Source organism: Ananas comosus, linkage group 18 (genome assembly GCF_001540865.1).
Source record: "Ananas comosus cultivar F153 linkage group 18, ASM154086v1, whole genome shotgun sequence".
NCBI classification, from domain to species: Eukaryota; Viridiplantae; Streptophyta; class Magnoliopsida; order Poales; family Bromeliaceae; genus Ananas; species Ananas comosus.
In genome coordinates, this window is record NC_033638.1 from 9,967,854 (window position 1) to 9,985,042 (window position 17,189).

The window sequence follows — 17,189 nt, forward strand, 5'->3', positions numbered from 1 at the left end:
TCTTCTTATTTGATATATGAGAACAGTCAGGTAGGCTTCGCCAACTGAGAATAGTCAGGCGAGGGCATGTGTTTGCACGGGTTTTATGCTTGGAATATGCGTTGACTAGGATTATAATTACAAGGAAAAACTTCAAAAACCTCTCTTGGGGTTTCATTCTTTCTCACTTTAGTATCCTATAGTTTAAAGTGTATCAAGTTAGTACCCTATGGTTTCGCACTTTCTAACTTTAGTACCCTATGGTTTAAAGTGTATCAAGTTAGTAACCTATGGTTTCGCACTTTCTCCATTTAGTACCATGTGGTTTAATATTTTATTAAGAGAAAAATAAAACCACAGGGTACTAACTTGATAAAAAAATAAAACCACAAGGTACTAACTTGATACAAAAATAAAATCACAGAGTACTAACTTGATACACTTTAAACCACAAGATACTAAAGTGAGAAAGTGCGAACCCACAGAGTACTAACTTGATACAATTTAAACCATAGGATACTAAAATGAAAAAGTGCGAAACCACGGGAGGTCTTTGAAGCTTTTCCTAATTACAATGAGATCTGATTTGGCCATATTCGCAATTGTTGGTTGTATCCTTCCATTTAGATTGTCTTAGAATTTGATTGCTCCAAGATTCTGCAAGGATGTGCAGACCCTGCTGCCGGGGAAAATGCTGCTTGGCAATGACAAGAACAAAAGCTACGTTTCAGGAATACATAATAAAAAAGTGCCGCATGGGGACAGACTGAGGCTACTTAGGGCATGTTTGTTTTAGGGCATGTTTGATTCGTCGAAAGTGCAGTATCGAAAGTGATACTTTTAGAAAGTGACGTCTTATCGGTTATTTGATTTACAAAAGTGAATATAAAAGTTACTTTACGAAAGTGGGCTCATAAAGTGAGTTATAACTAAATCTTACTTTTTTGACTTTGGTTCAAAAAATTCGGAAGCCACCGAAAGTGGAGAGCTTAGCTAAGATCGAGGTTATATTTGGTCTTAACTTTAATATTTAAATTTATTTTTAAAGTTTAATTTCACTTTAAATTTGAATTAAAATTATGATCACATTTTGAATTTTATTTATCAATTAAAATTCAACATAAAATTTTAGATTTCTGACTTTATATTTAAATTTAAAATTTTATTTTTATTTTTATTTAAAGTTGAATTCTAGAATTTAAATTTAAATTTTAAGTTTTAAACTTTAATCAAATTATTTTTAGTTAAGAACTTCAATTTGAAATCTGAATTCAAATTGTTCTAAGTATAAATTCAAATTATTTACTGAAATTTAAATTTAAAATTTAAAATTTCAAGTTAAAATTCAAATTTAAATTTGTTATTTACATTTAACTTCAATAATGAGTTTTAGTCTGAATTTGAATTCAAATTATGAATTCAAATGTTCGATTCGAATTGTGATTTAAATTCATATTTTAATTTAAATTTAAATATTAATTTAAATTGTGAATTCATATTTGAATTGAGAATTTAAGATCAAAGAGTAAATTAATATATGATTCAAATTATAAATTCAAATTTGAATAAATTTTCTAATTTTTGTGTTGAACTTTTATTTTAAAATTTAATTTCACTTATAAGTTATAACTTAAATTTTTAATTCAAATTGTAAATTAAATTTATGTCTTAAATTTTTAATTTAAATTGCAAGTATAAGTCGTTTGTTTATATTTTTACCTCTTTATATATAATTTAATAATCAAAATATATAAAATTGTAGTTTTAATTTTTTACTTTATAGCAACCAAACAATCGAACTGAAAAGTCACTTTTATAAAAGTGACTTTTATAAAAGTGATTTTTTCCACTTCACCGACTTTCGAGTAACCAAACACGCCCTTATCGAAACTGAGCTTTGGGTTGAAGTGGAGTTCGAAAAAAACTATTTCTTTCCCGTTGTTTGTTTCGTAGTTATAGAAGTGAAGTTCCATTAGTTTTATGGTTTGTTTGGTAGGAAGTGTATAATATAAAACTATAATTTATATATAAATAATAAATATTTTAATAAATAAAAATAATATAATTATATTTTTATATAANATATTAAAAATTAACTAATCAATTTTTATCATATCTTAAATATGCTAACTGAATAAAAGTGTAATTAGTAATATAATTAAATATATTTAAATATAATTATCTTTATCTAGTATATTTTTTTTTCACCTCTCTTCACCGTAATTGACTTCGGTCCACGAAGAAGTAAAGTCAATTACGCCATTTGAAATTAACTCGAGTTTAGACTGTACCTTTTTTAAGACGAACCAAATAATGGAAGTGATCAGTTATGCCGAAAACGACTTCTCTCCTCTCCACTTCCACCCCACTTCCATCCAAACAAACACGCCCTTAGCGAAGCATTATTGGGGCCAATCTGCATAAAAAATTCAAAAATTTTTAGCTTTTGTAAAATTAGGCCACTATTTTGAGTTTTGCAAATTCAATCTGAATTTTCCAAAAACTGACCAAAATACTATTATTTTCTTTTCTCTCTTTTTTTTTATGTTTTTTTTTTCTCTCCAACCCTTCTCTACTGCCTCCGCAGCCTTTTTTGTCAACAACAAGGCGGTCCGCCTTCTCTTCCTGCACTTCTTTTTTTTTTTTTACTTTCTTTTTTTTTGTCTCTCCGACTTTCCTCCATCGCCTCTGCGATCATCTGCCACGATAACGACGGCGACGCCACCTCCTCTTTTGATGCCGACATCGGAGAAGAAGGATTTAAAGCGAGTGTGAATTAGAGCGGAACGAACGAAAGCGATGAAGTCGTGGCCGAGATAGTGCTCGTTGTTGCTCATGAGGGTGAGAACGAAAACGTGCCCACACTTCTCCAAAGAGCGCTTTTGATGGCTGCAACAGAGGGCGAAGGAGAAGCCGTGACAAAGTGACAAAAAAAAAAAGGGAAAACTTAAAATACCCCCGTGGTTTCGCACTTTCTTACTTTAGTACCCTATGGTTTCAAGTGTATCAAGTTAGTACCTTGTGGTTTCACACTTTCTCACTTTAGTACCCTGTGGTTTAATATTTCGTTAAATTATATACCCCGAAATGGATAATAAAAAGAGAAAATTGAAACCATAAGGTACTAACTTGATATAAAAATAAAACCATCGAGTACTAACTTGATACGCTTGAAACCACAGGGTACTAAAGTAAGAAAGTGCGAAACCACATAGTACTAACTTGATATACTTTAAACCACATGGTACTAAAGTGAGAAAATGTGAAACCACAATGGGGTATTTGAAGTTTTCCCTAAAAAAATTATTAAGAGAAAAAAAATTAGAATAATAAAAAATAAAAAAATTTCCTATAAAAAAAATAAAAAATTATTAAAAAAAGAAAATAAAATTATATTGTTAAAATAAATTAAAATTATTTTTAAAAAAGTTGTACCGTTTTATACGAAAGTTACACTTTTTGAGACAATAATTATACTTTTGATATGAGAGTTATACTTTTTAGACAAAAGTTGCACTTTTTGAGTAAAATTTATATCGTTTCTCTTTTTTTTCCCCTCTTACTCTTCCTCCTTTCTCACTACAACATAATTAGGTTATAGCGACACATGTTTGGGACACTTTTGTGTAAGTGTCCCATTTATGCCAAAACTTAAAAAAAAATCTACTAATGTCTAAATAAAAAGCCCAATCTAACAAAAAATAAAAGGTTACTCTATTCAACCCGCCCCACCCAGCCTATTCGGCCCGATTACAAACAGAAAAGAAAAAAAAAATCAATTACCATCTCCCCTTCTCTCCTTACTCAATCCACTGAAATTCTAGACGAAGAGCCCTTCCCTTTCCTCATCCTTCGCCACTGCAGCCAACGAGATAGAGTTCCGGCGGTTGCTAAATGCTTCAATAAGCGTTAGCAAATTAGCAGCACTTTTTTTGGCTTATATCGACACTCTTTAACTGTCACTATATATCTAGCGACCCCACATATAGCAACACTTTCTAAAAGTGTAGGTAATTTAGCCAGCAGCATTTTTTTTGACATGTACCGACATTTAAAAGTGTCGCTATAGACCGTTTTTGTTGTAGTGTCTCTCCGATTTTTTGTACTTTTCAAACACCCATCCAAGACTGACGACACATGTGGTGGAGGCAGATGACGTCGAAGAACAAGGCGGCGAAGGCAAAGGTGGCGGCGGCCCGCCATGCCTTCGCCCTACAAGAGGTGCGCCTCGGCGGTGGGCGTAGGTAAGGATTTCCTGCCTTGCCTTTCCGTAGCGAGGAGTGCACGGGCAAGAGCACGACACGCATCCCACCGGTGTTTCTTACCCGCACCTGCGCACCCCCTGCCTTGCCTCCGCCCCCATTAACGCGTGAGGGCGCGGTGGAGAGTAGAGGCAAGGTGGTGACATCAATGGGGACGAAGGCGAGGCGGGGGTCCTCACCCGCGGTCGCGCACCACCTACAGGATGGAGGCGAGGTGAGCCGCCGCCGTCGCCGCCACCGTCGCCTCTGCCTCTGTCACCCTCTTCTCTGGTGTCGTCGCGCTCTCCTCCGCCTCCACTACGCGTTGCCGACCAAGGATAGACATATAAAAAGTATGAGAAAATGGAAGGAAAGGAAGAGGAAGAAGAGGAAAAAAATAAAAAATGATGTAAATTTCACTCAAAGAGTGCAAGTTTCGCCTAAAGAGTGTAACTCTCATCTCAAAGAGTGTAATTTTTATTTTGAAGAGTTCAACTTTTATATAAAATAGTGCAATTTTTTAAAAAATAACATAACTTTATTTTAACAGTATAATTATCATTTTCTTACTTCTTATATGATTTTTGATTTTTTTAAAAAATATTATTTTATTTTATTTTTTATTATTCTTATTTGTTTCTCTCTAATTTTTTTTTTTTTATTCTCACAACCTCTTCCTCGCTCTCTATCGTAGCTATCACCCTCGCCGGAAGCGCTCTTTGGAAAAGCATGGGAACGTTTTTATTTGTAGCCTCACGAGCAACAGCGAGCACTATCTCGGCCACAGCTTTATCACCTCCGTTAGTTCCGCTCTTATCCGCACTGCCTTTGAATCCTTTTCCTTCGGCATCGGCATTGAAAGAAGAGGCGGCGCCATTGTCACTATCACAGAAAACTGTGGAGGCGATGGAAGAAAGTCGGAGAGAAAAAAAAAATGTGAAAAAAAAAGAAGTGGAGGAAGAGAAGGTGGGTCGTCCTATTGCCGTCGAGAAAGACTGCAGAAATAATGGAAGAGGATCGGAGAGAAAAAAAAAAGAAAGAAAGAATAATTTGGTTAGTTTTCTAAAAATTCGGACAAAAATGCAAAATTCAAAATAATAATATAGTTTTGTAAAAACTGAAAATTTATGAATTTATTATGCAAATTGGCCCATTATTGGGGGAGTTTTTGGCTGATTTAGTTTTTTTTCCATTTTTACCGGAACCTCCCTTTGTGGCCGTTACCAGAAATGCACAAGCTGCAGGTGGATAATAAACGGCGTTAACCCCTGCGTTATGATTTTTTATAGCGCGCGAGTCGGTGGGCCCCGCGCCCCGACGAAAACGACAGGTAGGGCGGGCGAGGATCTCGGGCCCACCCACCTCTCCCCGGCGCACTCTCCCAGTCTCCCACTCCCTCTTCTTTTAACGTGAGCAGTAAAATTGCGCCACGTGGCAGCGAGTTCCGATCTGGGAGGATCAGCGCGATGCGGGGCGGGATCGTGAGGTCTCGGCTTTTGATTTTGTCCATCTCCCGTGCCACGTCGGACGCACTTGGGCCGTTACCCACCTCCATTTGTGCCACGTCACCCGGAGACGGACCCCTAATAGTAATATATCTTCCCCGCGGATATCTTTTTCTTTATCCTCTCTCTCAGCGTCCCACCCCTCCCCCCTCCTTAGTAGCAGCTATGGTCCTCGGAGCTCTTCACCCCTCCTCCTCCCCGCCGCGCCATTCCTCTTCTCCCACGTGATACAAAAGCCTACTGCGGATCGAGCTCGGAGAAAGCGAAACCCTAATCCTCTCCTTGTGCTCTGGTTCGTTGTTTTGGGTGTTCGTCTCCTCTTTGGTCGAGGAATCGGAACCGAAGCGGATCTCCGGCGGTTCTCGCTTCGGCCCGCCGGGTTCGGCGATCGATCGGAGCGCGCCATTTTCGACCAGGACGAGCGGTATCGATTCTTCCTCTAGCCTGTTTAGATTCGTTTTGCGAACTCGCGGATTTGTGGTTTGTCGAATCCATTCTCAGCTATCGATTCGATTCTTTCTCGCAGAAGCTCAATCTGCGTTGCGATCTCCCGTTTCGAACCTTGAATCGGCGATCTTCTCGGAGAACCAGAGGTTTTGTGTTTGTCCTTTGCTGATGCAAACTTTTTTTTTTCCCAGGTTTTTGGCTCGTCCGATTTGTAGAAACCCTTGCTCATGTTCTTTTCGTTGAAATCTCTTCGCTCTCTGAGTGATCCTTGATCTAGTTGCAAGGATATTTGATTAACTTTTGTTCTTATTGATCCGTAGGAGGCTAAATTTCGAGAGCAATTAGGGTTTCTCATACATCGTACCCCCCTTTCAATTAAAGAACAGTGAAAGGAATCCTTTCCAAGGCCATTGAGCTTGCCATAGATCACATTGTCTTGGCGTTTCAGAGGTTTTGTGGGCAATTAACTTCATCATTTATGTAAGTGATTCTAGGGCATTGATTATGTGGCTTCTTTTATCTGATATAACAACTAATACGTTCTTGTCTCTGTGACCTGGAAAGCAGCTTGGAGTAGTTTGAAGATAATTAAGCTGTTCCTGAAGACGAACGATTATGTCCAGGGTCTGTGCGAAGGAGAAATCATCTCCACTCACGGTTAGCACCATTTCCAGTCTCTTCAAGTCCAGTGTATGGGAAGTTCCCATCTAGTGAGTACGGAGGGGGTTGTCCACAAAGGGCTGGCGGAACTAAACCGCCATGTCCTAAATGAACCGAAGGAAGTTAGGAATGGTGTCGTCAGGGAGGGCCATGGGCTCTCTGAAGAAGATGAGTCAAGGATTAATGAGGTGGAAGATATGCAATACGATCATGCTAGAGATTCTGCATTCCTAGCACAAGAGGGTGATTCGCAGAAGCAGCAGAAAGGCCCAATCATACAGTGGGAGAGGTTTCTTCCTGTCAGAACGCTCAAGGTTTTACTTGTGGAGAATGATGATTCTACCCGCCATGTGGTCAGTGCCTTGCTCCGTAACTGTGGCTATGAAGGTACATAGACAAACTCTATCATCTTTACTTTTAAAATATTGAATCAGCTTTTGTCGCACTTCATTTACTTAGTGCAGTGCTTAAACCAAGTATGCAAATCATCTAATATATTGTGTGTTACCACAATCTTTTCCCAAGTCTACTACCATTGGGAAGCAATATTTATCTTTCAGAGCTTTTCATGACCATTTGCAGAGTTGGTGCAATATATCGTGTGCTACTGTTTCAGAAGTCGCAAACATAACTTTCACAATTTGAGGTATTTTAGTACAGCAACAGATAAAAACATGTGTTAAAAAAATTCTTCAAGGTTTATAGGGACCAAATTTCCTATCTTGAAAGGATCTATTCTACTTAATGGTTTTAGATGACTAGTATTCTTCCTGACAACCAGCAACATCATTGAGTGAGCTTTTGATCTCACGAGCGGATATGTTGTTGGTAGAATTGTTAAGACCTTGCCTGAACTACAGCACAATTTAAGCAGGTGCCTGAACTTTAAAAGTTTTGATATTGCTAGCTAACCTTTCAAAGTTTTAGAAGTGCCTGCATGAAAAATTTAAAGTTTTGGTTTTTCTACCCAGTGGTAAATTATCTATAACATTTCTGTTGGAATATTCTGTTGCCTAAATGAATATTCTATTACTTGATTAAATATTCTTTAGCCTTTCAACCGAAACGGTTGAATTCTAACACTGAGGGGCTGTTTGGCAACCATAGAAATTAAAAACAGAGTTTTATATTTTATTGTAATAGATTGGTACCAAAATCTTAATAATTCATAATTTTTTACCCCTTTTTTTAGTGTTTGGCTCAAATTTTGAAAAAAAAATACTATAATAAAAAAAAGCCCACCATCACCACCATCACTACCATATTTTCTTTGCTTAGACCCAGCCCTACCACCATCACCTTTTCCTTGCCCAAACCCACCACCACCACCTTCTCTTTCCTATTCAAACTCAATACCTCTTCATCTTTCCCACCTTCATCACCACTTTTCGTCTCAAAAACCCAATACAAAGAACCTACTGGTGTCCCATCTCGAAGCGACGCCTATGGGAGACAGCAGTTGTGGCGGAGGGCATAGGGGAGGTGGAGAGGCGCAGTCGACGGAGTGGGAGAGCTTGTGGGTGTCAGCAGTGGGGTCAAGGAGGATATAGTGGTGGAGGGGCGCACAGTCGGTGTCTTTGGTAGCGGCGGCATTGGTGGCGTCGTCGTCGGCACCATTGTTGTCATCGTCATCGGTGGGAGTAGAGGGAGAGTGAGGAGGGGAGAAAAAGAGCCAGAAGAACGAAAAGGAACGGAGGAGTGAGAGGTGGGGGAAGTGACGGATTAGTAGAGTATTTTTTAAAGAAGTCCAAGAAGTCTTTTTTTACCCCAAAATTACCCTATAAGATCTATATTATGGAGTAATTTTTTTACTTTATTGGACCTTCCAAACGGGCCAACTAAAAAGATAAAGAAGTTTTTTAGAAAACAGAGTAATTTAACTTATTACTTTTTATTGGGGGTTTGCTAAACACACCCTGAAATTTTCTGAAATCAAAAGTAATGAAATTTTAGGTTGTAGAAACAAAATTTTAAAGTTCATTTATCCATTTCAAAATGCACTATGTATGTTCATACCTTTGTTATAAAAATTCTAGATTATACAACATTAACCCCTTTATGCTATCTTTGCCATCTCCTTGTTCCTTTCTTGAGCTGATGTATTAATCCTATTATCTTCGTTGAAATCCTACGAGTACACAAATGTTGTTATTTTTGTATTGCAGTTTTTCTTTTGAACCAACTTATCACAGACTTAACCGTAATCACTTGTCAAACTTGTGCGGCACTCGCCTTCCTCCATGAAGTGAGCAAGCCTGCCTCTCTGCTCGCTAGCCTGGATCTACTCGTCCAAAGACAAAGTACAAGAGAGAGAGTTTGAGGAATGTTGTACTGTATTAGAGAGTAGAAAGATGTTACAATTGAATTTCTGAGGAGCGGGGGTGGAGGCCACAATTATATATAGACCACTCACCACCCAAGCTAACAAAAGAAAAGCGCTAAGTGGCGCAAAACTACAAGCCAAAGAGGGAAGCTACGAACTCCCAAGAGACTACACTTATTACTCTCCTAAAAAGTCTAAGGGACTCTTGACCCTTCGATATCTGTGTCCACAGTCTCGATACCCATAGAGATGCTTCTAGAAGGTCCCAGCAAAACATCCAACAATAATCTTCTTTGTAGTTTGGGTGATTGCAAAGGGAAAATCACGAAAAAATATTATGTTCGTGACAAACCACTTAGCAAGGGAATATTGACAATTCGGGTGTAATACTCGTATACAATTAATTTAAATTAAAATTATAATATGCAGGTGTGATTGGGGTATTGAGACGAACCCAGTAATATAAGTTCCAATTTATTTGAGCCATTGAATTAAGCCGATTCGATTAGATTTAAGTTAATTAAACTCCAATTTTAATTAGACTAAGATTAGGATTAACCCCTTTTTTTTACCTACAAATATGTGTATGGGGATGTTGTACGGCTAGGGATTGTGGTCGACTTCTCCGCATGCATGTGAAAGATCAACGGCGATTAGGAACGAATCCGGCAATCGCGAGACAAGATAACGGGAGAGGTAAGTTTCCATTAAATTTCTCTCCTTCTTTATCTCATTTTTTTCCTATTTTCTTTTTTCCATCTCCCCGCCGCACCCACGGCTAGTGTCGTCGTTGCCATAGAGGCCGTCGGCCACCTATCATACACTAGGCAGATTTCATTTGGGCGGCGAACATGATAGTACCAAGTAGAGGTGTCAACGAGCTGAACACGAGCGAGCTGGGATCGCCTCGTGAACACGAGTTGGCTCGTTAAAGTATCAAGCCGAAAAATTTAGCTCGTTTATTAATGAGCTGAATACGAGCCGAACACGCGCTGACTCACCAACAATAAGTTAAAAGGATTAGAAATATTATATAGAAAATAAATTTATAAGATTGTACCCATCAAGCTTTGATCTAATAGTTGAAACTTTACATATACATGGGCATTTTTATAATTGATTTGGGCTTTATATTTAGGTTGAACTAAAAATTAAATAATAAAAATTTATATTATATTATATAATTAATTATTTATTTATATAATTATAAATTATATAAATATAAAATATATGTATTCGAGCTGTTATTGAGCCGAACACAAACGAGCTGACCCCAGCTCGTGTTCGCTTCGTTTATTATACGAGTTGAAAAATTTAGCTCGTGTTCAGCTCGTTTACTAAACGAGCTAGTCGATCTCGAGCTTATTTTGAGCCGAACACGAGCTGGCTCGCGAATGGCGAGCTGGATTGTCACCCCTAGTTCCAAGTGGGTTTGAGAGGAGATATGACCGAAGAAAATGAGAAAAGGAGTAAAAAGATAAACTTGCTTAGATCTGGCGAGACCCGATCCATAGTGGACTATAATGAAATTTTTCATGAATTAATATACCTTGGATTTAATCTATCATAATAATTTCTTAGATGCAATTATTTATTATTCACTATACTGTATGTGATATTAGACCGGAAAAGCCGCTGGTACACGCCGCAGTGTTAGACCGGGTGCATCGAATTCTGCAAACTATTAATGGCTTAATTGAGCAGTCAAGGACCAATCTGTAAATAGCATTTTTGGTTTTTAGAGGCTAATTTATTTTGTAAACAACTGTTGCGGTCAGATATCTTGGAGGAAAGTAATTTATTCTGTACGCGGTTTTCAAAGAGGAACGATTCGTAATTGTAGCTCTCGTAGTTAGAGCAACGGAGTGGAGGCGCTCCAACTTATAACTGTTACAGTTTGAATTTAAAATTATTATTTATTTTATTGAAAGTAGATTACTTGTTAAGCATTGCGCTTCCTTTTGTTATCTACCGTTTCAGCTACCGGAGTCGAGGCATGTGAGATAATCGACGGACGAGGACTTGCTAGATAGACTTGACTCACTCGGACGCTTAGTTTATTTTGATTCAGCTAGATTGAATAGAATTATTTTTCTTCACTCGGACACTTAGTTTATTTATTTATGCACTACAATTAGACTTTAGTAGTTATTGCCCAACTTCATTTTAATTAGTAAATTATTTTATTTAGTCTTTAATTGAGAATGTCGCTTTGGATCTACTTAAAGCCTTCTGTTTTTGGAGATTCTTCCTTCTAATTTGCGGCCGGTTGCTATGGTTCGGATCCAAGTAGTCGGATCCGGAGCGTGACACAAGGAATGACATTACAAAACTTTCTTCCTTTTTCAGCTTTTGGTAGCATAGTTATTGTAATTAGTTGTAGTAACTATGGGTAGGATCACCTAACTATTTTGGCTTCATTACTTCGAATGTTGATGGTTTGGTCATCTTAATCTTTTGTGACTTAATTTAGGTTAGGCTCAAAGGCCGGTTGTTTGTTTCACCTATTTATATACTGGGGCAATGGTCAGTTATGTATGTAACAAATTGGCCTAGCTTACTAGTATTAGCAATATGTTGGGCCTAATACTAGCAAAATACTTAAATCCAAGTTACTTATTCTAGAGTTCTCGTCTTTATGTACAAGAAGATATAGTCCTTTCTCAATCCAATAGGGAGTGTTAGGGGGTGTTACAATATATTCCTTAGCCTGCAAATTTTTGGGGTAATTTCTAATTGGATGAAGTGTTGCCATGGCTATGCTTTCAGAAGAAGTATTATATTGAAATCTCTTCAATGGATTCTCTAAAATCTCTTCCTGATATCTGTTATACTAGAAGCACTAGACATTTCCTTTTGCCAAATGCTTTACCAGGGGAGTCTGTTGCTGAGAGTTGTAAAGCCACAAATGGCTTACTTTCAGTCTAGCATATCTTTCATTACTCTTCTAGATATTCACATTCCTTTCTATATTACTTTATTACTTTTTCAGTTACTACTGCTACAAATGGCTTACAAGCATGGAAAATCTTGGAGGATTTGACAAAGCATATTGACCTTGTCTTGACCGAGGTGGTCATGCCTTCTTTATCTGGGCTTGGTCTTCTAAGCAAAATCATGAGCCACAAGACTTGCAAGAATATTCCAGTGATTAGTGAGTACCCTTCCACAAATTTATATTTTGAAAAATTGTTCTATTGAGTTTTTCAATTTTGATACTTTTAACTGCTACACCTGATGAGCTTTGTGTGCAGTGATGTCATCAAGTGATTCTATGGGTACAGTGTTTAAATGTTTATCAAAAGGTGCAGTTGACTTTTTAGTGAAACCTATCCGTAAGAATGAGCTTAAAAACCTTTGGCAGCACGTTTGGAGGAGGTGTCATAGTGTAAGTTGCTATGGATCTACTCTTCAATTTGGTGGTTTACTTTGTTGCTAATTTTAAATTTGTTGTTTTACTTTGTTGCTTACTTGTGTGGAATATATTTGACTTTGTTATGAATGGAATAGCTTATTTTTATGTTTCAGTCCAGCGGTAGTGGAAGTGAAAGTGGAATTCAAACGCAGAAATGTGCCAATTCAAAGAGTGCTGAAGAGTCTGATAATAATAGCGACAGCAATGATGACGATGATAATGGGAGCATTGGTTTGAATGCAAGGGATGGAAGTGATAACGGAAGTGGAACTCAGGTATGCACTGCAGTAAGTAATTATTTTTCATGACACTTTTCTGAGAAGTTTTACTTAAAGAAGCGTAGGGAATACTAATTAATCACTTCATTTTTCAGTAGAATTTGGTGATGTTTAACTGATATTTGTTATCAAATATGGTCTCTCGAACAAGACTTAAAGGGATCTTATGCTGTGTAATACATGCTGGTGAATTTGCAAAAGTATATTGTTAGAACTCAGGGCTTGAAAATAGCAGCATAGCCTTTATTGTGCTTCTCTTACTTCTATGATCATAAACCTGATTTATAAGTTTCAAGGTCTAATTCTTTGAAGTACATGATATTTGAAATTATTGCTACCCTTTGGAGCTGGGAGCCAGGCTTGCGTTGCCCCAACATCTAAATAAAGGGCGGGGATGTGCCTACAGCGACACTTTAGACCTTTGTTGATGTACATGGATTGTTTTTCCAGCTGGTGGAGCTTTGTCGTTTTAACATACCTACAGTTCATTTGAAATTTTCTTTGACACATACAACCATCACAAGTATGAATTTCTTGTATATTACTAAGGTAAGCTTCATAAGTCAGATCATGTATCATAAATGTATTGCCAAGATAGTGGAAAGAGTTTGGCATCTAAGATCTAACTAAGGGCTCATTGGGCTTATAGTCCTAATTCAAGAAGAACCCAGAGTAGTTAGTTGATGTCATTAAATTTTGAAAGGCACAAGGTGCGTGCTAGGGCTCCAGAAGCCTAGTTGCAAGGCACGCGCTTAAGGAGGATGAGTCTCACATCTACCAGTAAACATGTCATTCTAGTCTTGACGTGTTATACATTTCTGTTGTGGGTGCTCAAGATGCTGCAATGGCAACAAAGAAGAGCAAAGCTTCAAGCCCAAGTAGCGAGTTAGGCATTTTTACTGGGACTATCATAGATAGATTTAATATGCAATCTTACCTGCAAACCAACAAGATCTGTTTTCATGAAACTCATCTACTTCAATGAGGGAGACATGATGATCCCAAGTTCTACTGAGAGAAAACATAAACTGTGGCATTGCATGTTTCATTGAAGTCATTACATCCTGATCCTTTAACATGCAGAGTTCCTGGACAAAACGTGCTGTGGATGTTGACAGTCCCCAACCTATGTCTCCATCAGATCAGTTGGCAGATCCACCTGATAGCACTTGTGCACAAGTGATTCACCCAAGACCTGAAATATTCTGTAACAAACAGCTGCCTCTGACTAGTAACAAAAGTTGCCGACGACAGAAAGACTTTGCTGGTAAGATATCTAGAGAAGAAGAAAAAGATAAAGATAAAGGGAGTTTAATTACAAATTTGGTCCTTGAATTTTACGAAAATCTAAATTTAGTCCTTGATTTTTTTGCTCTTTATTTAACAATTATGCCTGAATGTTTGGCCCGTTCAATTTTGTTCCCAATGTTTGACCTTGATTTTAGTTGTGTTTTCAAAGTTTCAACCATAACAGAGAAAATCTATCCATGTTGAATCAAGCTTTCTTGTTCTAGGTTCCTATGTAGCACTTTGCATTTACCTAACGAGTTGAAATCAATGTCGAACATAAGGGAATAAATTTGTAACAAATCCAAACAGGAAAAAAAAAAAAGAAGCTTCTTTCTGCACCATCCTATCATTTTTAGCTGAATTCGTCATCTATTTTGCAGATGACTTCATGGGAAAGGACTTAGAAATCGGAATGCCTGGAAACTCAGCTACAGATTATGAGTTATACCAAACAGAGCAGGTTAATTCCAAGCCAACAGGTGCAATCTTTGAGAAAATGCCTCCTGAGAGTGGCCAAAAGAGTGAGGGAGTGATCGGACTTGATGGCAGCAACACTTCCGACGAACCAAGAGCTCAAGCAGCTGATCTGATAGGTGTGATGGCCAATAACACGGAAGTTCAACAGGCAGCCAAATATGTCCCAAATGGCTTCTCTAAGACCATAGATGGAAAAGGCAAAAGCACCGATGGCTTTTTTGAATTACCCTCCCTTGACTTGAGTCTAAGGAGGCTAAGATCGGTTGGAGATGGCATATCTCCAAACACGGACGATCGCAACGTTCTACGACGATCAGATCTATCAGCATTTACAAGGTGCCAAAAATAATATCAGTGTCCTCTCTATCCTATTATATCAACAAGAACTTGCTCTCTTATTGTTTGTTACACTCGTTGCAAGGTACCACATGTCTGCTGCTTCGAATCAAGCCCTGACTGGTTATGGAGGAAGCTGTTCGCCACTCGATAACAGCTCAGAGGCCGTGAAGACTGAGTCAACATACAACATGATATCCAATTCAAATGCCGCTCCAATTAAGCAACGGTCCAATGGTAGCAGTAACAATAATGATATGGGCTCCTCCACCAAGAATGTAGTCACTAAGCCATCAGCGGCTACATACAAGGAAAAAATATCATTACCATCCGCAGTCAAGGTTGGTATTCAATATACCTCTGCCGTCCACCCCATGCAGTTCCGAGCCTCGGCTTCTCCTCATGTTGTCCAAGACAAAGCTGATGAGGCGATGGCAGGTGGTGCGGTGGGAGGACAACAAAGGGAAGTACAGAATCAGGTGCAGGTTCGACATCACCATCACCATTACCACCACCATCACCACCATGTTCACAGTATGCAGCAGCAGCAGCAGCAGCAGCCACTGGATAATGACTTGTCCCTTAAGAACATAGCAGCATCAGGCACCCAGTGTGGTACGTCAAATGTGTTCACTGGTGGCTTAGTGGAAGGTCATGCTGCGAATTATAGCTTAAACGGGAGCAACTCGGGAAGTAATCATGGGAGCAACGGGCAAAATGCGAGCAACACTGCCGCAAATGGTGGAGAAGGAATGAACATAGAGAGTGCTAATGGAGCTGCAGATAAATGTGGGGGGGGTGGTGGGGCCAATGGGAGTGGGAGTGGAAGTGGAAGCGGTGTGTACCAGAATTGGCTTGCACAGAGAGAGGCTGCGTTGAACAAGTTCAGGCAGAAAAGGAAAGAGAGGAATTTTGGGAAAAAGGTATCCTGTTATCAGTTTCATCTTCTTTTTTTTATCAGCAACAAGTAAAGGATATTTCTCAAAAAAAAAAAAAAAACAAGTAAAGGATTACAAACATCAACTAATTGTGTTTTAGTTTTGCAAAAATAAAGCTTAATCCACCACTTCCCGGTTTAATTTACCCATATGCTTGTAGATATGCAATTTGTTAGTTTAAAAAAAAAAAAATGAGGAAACAAAATTAGAAATATAAATTTTGAAAAATAACAGATTTAGTCTGATTCTTCTGCATTGTAGTTGGTAAGTTGGACAACTTGCACAAGATATAGAAGCTCTGAAGTCAGATCAGATAGTTCAGCACCTGCCAAATTCTAATTCCTTTTATTTCTTTTTTGTTGTTGCTTTACTTTAGTGTTGCATACTAGTTTGGAGATTCGAAAGGGACTGGTTTCTTTTTTTATGCTTTTTTTGTTTTCAGGTGCGCTATCAGAGCAGGAAGAGGCTGGCCGAGCAGCGGCCACGTGTTCGTGGGCAATTCGTACGCCAAACTGCACTTGAACAAATGGGCCTGAAAGCGGAAAGATGACGCAATCTTTAATTTCCAGAATTGCTATATATGCTTGCAAAAAGTACCAATCATAAGCAGGCAATGGATTCTGCTGCTTAGAGCAGCTCATTCATGAATAGCACCTAGGATTGAACTCGTGAGAATACTAAATAATAGACCCACTTAAAAGTGTGTATTATGACTTCTTGATGACTCCCCTATGGATATTTCCTCACCCTCCAAAGGGTTGCAATCAGCTGTACTAGTAAATGTACACGGGTTGATGCTGTTTGTAATGGTTTGTGTTCTTCAGTTCTTCTGTTACTGTTATCTTGTATCACAGTAGCTTATCAGTTAGCTAATTATTTGATCTATCAGATGTTTGTTTCTAAAAGCCAGTGGATTATATTTTACCTCCCTAGATGCAGATGATAAGTTGGTTTTCCTAAGGTGGCGAATAGCTACTGAATCAGCTTATCGCCACTCAAATGTCCACTTTAGATGCCAATCTGACTCACCGACAACTGTATTCAGGACATCCTTTGGATACCTGTATTGTTACTCAGAGTAGGCGAGCTGTGGTAGTAGGCACCCATCGAATGATATCATGGGGCCATCGGGCCAGAGTATGATCTCGGCTACCCTGGGTGGAAACCTGCTGGTTCCTACGCTAGTCAATACCTACTCTCTCAGCGGCAAGTACGACTCCGACAGGGAAATGGTTGTGGAGAGTCAACATTGGTCTTGGCAGTCTGATATCCGGATAATTATGGCAGTCATCCATCTTCG

General features: G+C 38.4%; 1 protein-coding gene across 2 annotated transcripts; it reads left to right on the forward strand.

Moving 5' to 3' along the window:
* On the forward strand, positions 5,842–16,777 carry LOC109724105 (two-component response regulator-like PRR37). 2 transcript variants are annotated; one of them, XM_020252790.1, is made up of 11 exons: positions 5,842–6,149; positions 6,252–6,363; positions 6,493–6,652; positions 6,740–7,219; positions 12,148–12,309; positions 12,410–12,543; positions 12,684–12,845; positions 13,932–14,115; positions 14,519–14,951; positions 15,037–15,874; positions 16,332–16,777. In XM_020252790.1, exons 4-11 carry the CDS (start codon positions 6,865–6,867, stop codon positions 16,437–16,439), a joined length of 2,376 nt encoding a protein of 791 aa, XP_020108379.1. In that variant the 5' UTR covers positions 5,842–6,149; positions 6,252–6,363; positions 6,493–6,652; positions 6,740–6,864; the 3' UTR covers positions 16,440–16,777. The 2 variants fall into 2 exon arrangements, with proteins under 2 accessions (XP_020108379.1, XP_020108378.1); XM_020252789.1 differs by having other exon boundaries at positions 6,252–6,318.